We start from the raw sequence: 5206 nt of genomic DNA on the forward strand, positions 1-5206 counted from the left end.
TTTGTAGCCCCTCCACTACACATAGCCTCTTAAAAGATAATAAACACCATAGGACCCCAAGAAGATTCCAACCACAAGCCCATTTGCAACAATAAAAACAAATAAATAGGTACAACATAGACACATGGATGATGGATGTAACAGATCATTACATAATCACCAGGAATAGCCACAAGTTATTGAAAAAAAGCAAAAGATGGGCCTTTTTTCCCCAATTTCATTAACATTTCATGTGACTCTTTATAAAGAAAAAGCAAAGATCATCACATTATCAAACACTTTTAGACCTACAATTAACTGCAACATAAGCTAATCATAACACAATTAACTGCAACATAAGCTAATCATAACACAATTAACTGCAACATAAGCTAATCATAACAGATCAACATTAACATCCTGAAGCCGCTTCTTTTCCAATGTATCAGCACATATTTGACTCATCATGTGATAGAACATGTTTAGTTCAGACAACTGTTCAGTTGTCATCTTTCCCATCACAACTCTTGCCAATTTCTCTCTTTTTGCATTCAACTTCAATCTCTCCATGTATGAAGACGCATTCCGCACCGTTGCGCCCATCTGCATCAACCTGTTTTCTTGCTGCAAACTCAATGCTATATTTGACTGTAACCAATGCAAACATTACATTACTACTTGAATAAAAAAGCTAAAAACAATCTGTTATTGTTCGGTTGAATCATTAATCAATAATCGTACCTCAAGAAACTCGGCTCCTGGCTTGAGATCAGAATTTTTAAGTTGATGTATATTATGACCGCCTGAATACAGGTTTCTTGCAAGCGAGAAGCTGCGAACGATAACGTTTCTCTTTTTCTCCAATTCTTTATCAAGCTTTAAAGATTTCGGTACTTTTGTAGTACAATTGAGCTTCTTTTGATATGCCACAACCGCCTTCACGAATTCCTGCAACCACAATATGAATAATTAACAACTTAAATATTTAATACACACTAATGATATAAAAGAATGGTGATTAGTGATTACCCTATAAGCAGCAGTGCATCCAGGATAATCAAAATCATCCGAATTCGGTTTCCTCATTCGCTCAGGATGAAACTGCAACCCCATGATAAACTTACCCTCTTCTGGATTATAAACGTCCGGGTCATAAAACCCTTCAACCAACCCATCCGGTGCAAAAGCCATGGGCTTGAACCGGTGTGCTAGCCTCTTAACTCCTTGGTGATGATAGCTATTAACCTGAATCTGCATATCATCTTCTAAAGAATAACTAAACCACTGATGCAAAGGGGTTTCCTCAACAATCTTAACCGCATGTCGGTGGCCATCATAGTTATCATAATCCATATGCACCACCTTCTTATTTTCCAGACAAAATCTGGCTAACTCTTTTCCAATATCTTGGTACAGTGTACCACCACATGCTACATTCAAGACTTGTGAACCCCTGCATATTCCCAAATAAGGTATATTTCTTTCGAGACAAATTCGAGCTAGCGAAAGCTCTATGGTATCTTTTTCTTTATCGATGGCGGTGTCGCTAACATGCAACCGCCGGATCTCTTCTAACTCTTCATTAGACAAATAGGTTTCTTCGGCCTCATAGAGCGACGGGTCGATATCCTCCCCTTCGCATAACAAGACCCCATGGATCGGCTCGAAACTGTGCAACAATGTATGAACTCCGGCCACCCGCGGTACAATCACCGGCACAGCTCCATATCCCACAATAAGATCGAGATGATATTCACCTGTTAATTGACCAAATTACCCGTATTAATTATTACCCTTTTCTATTATAAACACATTAATCAAAACAAATCTCTCTCAGGCATTTTCACTGAGGGAGGTCTTTTTTCGGTTTATATAGACTATAGTATTGAATTAACTAGAGAACCCATTCATTGAGAGAACCAATTCATTTTATGCGAGAGAACCAAATATCATTTTTAAATTATTTGAACCCATTGATTAAAGAAACTTTTACTTAAAAGTTTATTTAGTAATTATATTTTTTATAAAATATAAAAATTTGAAAAAAAAACTATAAAAATTCCTCATAAACATTATTAATAGGTGAATAAAATAATAACCCATATATAATGTATAAAAAATACCCAAAATTATTCAAAATGACTTTGTAGTACGTAACATACGAAGTATTTTCTTTAATCCAAAATGTTTTATTGAATATTGACTATTTTACAAACTATCAATTATAATGATATTGCATTTTATTTATATGACCGATGACCCACCCGGGCCCAAAAATGACACCGGAAATATATTGTGCGTCAAAAAATCTTGAACCCACAGAACAAATAAAATTACTGGCTCCACCGCTCTAATTTCACAAACACATTACGTGCAATAATGAATTAACAATTAAACACACAATCCGCAAATCAAGATTATAAAGAAAAACTTAAAAATATTCACCAGTTAATTGACGGAATTACCATATTATTAACTATTACCCTTAATTAGTATTAACCCATTAATCAAAACAAATCTCTCTCAGGCATTTTCACAAACACATTACGTGCAATAATAAACCAACGATTATACACAGAACCCATCAATCCGGGTGAAACTTATTCGTTAAAAATGATTAATTTATCAACATAAGTCATTCAAATTGACGATTAAAAAGAAAAAGATTCAAAACCCTTGTAATTTCAATCATATTAATGAAGAAACATACCGACAAAATCGACGAACTTGTTCTTGCGAAGACTCCGGCGAGAAACGATGATGACACGTGGCAAGATGACGGCGAGATCGGAGGTTGACATGGCGGTGTATGAGGTGGGATGAATGGGTGACAATGCGAGGTTGGTTTATATAGGGAGTCTATACACGTGAGTGAGAGCTGGGCGGTTCAAAACTGAGGCATGCTGACGTGGCTACGGTCTTAATTTAGATATTATTATTATATTATTATTATTATGGCTAAATATACCACTGGTGGTGGCTTTATCCTTTGCTATTTTTACCCTTAGTATTATGTCACTGAAGAAACACTAAGTGACCCCGGCAGATTACGGATAATCTTAGGGTCAAGTAGTTGTTTCCCACGAGGGTTAGGTCCGGTAAAGATGGTTATTCTTCTGATGACCTGTAAAACAGACACCGTGAGCTCGTCACTGAGAAGGGGGGTACCTCCTTGTGACCACCCTCCGGCGTGAGAATCAGACTAGATTGCTCTGAATATAAATGTATATTAAGAGAAATAGCTAGAGCAGATAAGATATGTGATGGTATATCATAGTATATGATACCGTTCCAAGGTGTTGGAGTATTTATAGCCGAAGGTAGGTTTCCAAGCAGGTACAGCCAGCTGTATAATATTCCTTTTCTACCAACTGTGGGCTACGCACGTGCCATGCTGGTGGTTGGTGGGTAGGCAGCGGCTGATAGTGACATGGTCGGCTGTGTACTATTCCTTTTCCACCAACTGCAGGCTATGTACGTGCCACGACAAGGGTTGGTGAGTAGGCAGCGGCTGATAGTGACATTTTGTACTGGAGCGTGCTCCTCGTCGTACTGTTTTCAGTGAGCTGTCACCCTGTGATTGGTTCATGGGCTGCTTTGGTCAGATCTTGTCTATTTTGTCCATACCTTGGCAGGTATAGTACAAAAGATCCTCCAGAAGCGTACGGACTGGCTCATTTGGGCGGGAGTATTCCCGCCTTGCTCATTCCTTCTTCAGGTGACATTACTGAATTATTGAGAGTTAGTGCCTTGTGCGTGTAGCCTTGCTATTAGTGCGGGTAGCCTTCCCTGATGGCTTGTATCCGCAGCTGCGGGAACAGGCAGGGTACTTCACCATTGGGAGGCTTTTCCTGCGGGAACAGCTGGCGTACTGCGCGTAAGTCTTCATCTCTCTGAGCATGGTGGGTCCTGCGGAACCAGTTGGTCTTTGCGCAGATGTCCCTCTTCAAGGTGAGTCTTGCGGGTCCAACTGGGCCCTGCTGGGACCTACCTCTTCAAGTCCCCCCAGTCCAATGTTCTTCTCATGAATTGTTAATAAGTGAGATGAACTTTTGGACTTAAGCAAAGGGTTTTGAAAAGGGTTTTTAGTTTTAAGGTTTTCCGTGGGGATTCTTCCCGCGGTTTTCCTAATGTCACATGCAGAAATTCCCGACTTTTCTGCTTGATCTTTGGGTATGATGCGGGTAGGTGTGTAACCTCCTCGCAAGTCAGGAGCGTTGAGTTTCACTTGTGTAGATTCTCCACGAGGTTTTGGTAGTTTTAGACATAGTGATCAATTATGTTAAACAACCAATTCCATCTTGGAGCTTCAAACAATCTAGTTGTCAACGTTCCCGCTATGCGTGGATGTTATTTCCCTTTCTTGGTTTCAATTCCCTGCAAGTGCTAAGTATGTGAAGGGTTTCGCCTTGACACTGTACCCGCACTCGTCTTATAGTTACTTGATTTCCAAGGTATTCTTGGCTTCAATTCCCTGCAGGTGCTAAGTATGTGAAGGGTTTCGCCTTGACACTGTACCCGCACTTGTCTTACGGTTTGTTGGTTACCAAGGTATTCTTGGCTTCAATTCCCTGCAGGTGCTAAGTATGTGAAGGGTTTCGCCTTGACACTGTACCCGCACTTGTCTTACGGTTTCTTGGTTACCAAGGTAAGGGGGTATATTCCCTCTTATTTTTGAATCTTTGAATCTTTTTGAATCTTTTTGAAATTCGAAGAGTTGGTGAAAGGATAAGAACAGTCCAAACTGTTGAAGGGACGTTAGCGTCGTCCGACAGTTTCTTCTGACAGTTTCAGGACGTGCAGGCAGTTATAGCGACGTGACAGTATATGGTCATTCCAGACGCTTTTTCAAGCGCGTGGGCGCGAGTTTTCGGGCGCGTGGGCGCGAATTTTACGGCACGCGTCCTGTCGACAGCTATTGCCAGCTTGCTTTCCACGTGTCGTTGTCTTATTGTGCCTGCGCTTTTCCCTCTCCCCCGCATTAAATTCATCGCATTCATTGCGATGGGTATATAAAGGGGGAAGAGGATGCATCTCAACTCACACTTTCGCTTCTTCTTCTAAGCGATTTCCGGCGAATACTCTAACTTTTGTCGAGCATTCTCATGAAATCGTTCTTCTTTCCAACCTCAACATGTCTTGTACTCATGATCCTGAGGTTACTGCCGAAGAGTCCGACGTATACCCTGAGAACCCGATGTCCGCGTCTGACAAGGACGATAAGAGT

The 5206-nt window shown here is 40.5% G+C and overlaps 1 protein-coding gene across 1 annotated transcript; it reads right to left on the minus strand.

Annotated features, from left to right (window-relative positions):
- Positions 1 to 375: 375 nt before the first annotated feature.
- Positions 376 to 2828, minus strand: LOC143630290 (putative glutamine amidotransferase GAT1_2.1). Its single transcript, XM_077099345.1, has 4 exons — positions 2690 to 2828; positions 1009 to 1736; positions 721 to 927; positions 376 to 627 (listed from the first exon to the last, which is right to left on the minus strand). Exons 1-4 carry the CDS (start codon positions 2778 to 2780, stop codon positions 376 to 378), a joined length of 1278 nt encoding a protein of 425 aa, XP_076955460.1. The 5' UTR covers positions 2781 to 2828.
- Between the last annotated feature and the right edge of the window lie 2378 nt (positions 2829 to 5206).

Source organism: Bidens hawaiensis, unplaced genomic scaffold (assembly GCF_021521415.1).
Source record: "Bidens hawaiensis isolate Kalapana, Puna unplaced genomic scaffold, B.hawaiensis_p1.1 tig00005637_1, whole genome shotgun sequence".
In the NCBI taxonomy this organism is placed as follows: Eukaryota; Viridiplantae; Streptophyta; class Magnoliopsida; order Asterales; family Asteraceae; genus Bidens; species Bidens hawaiensis.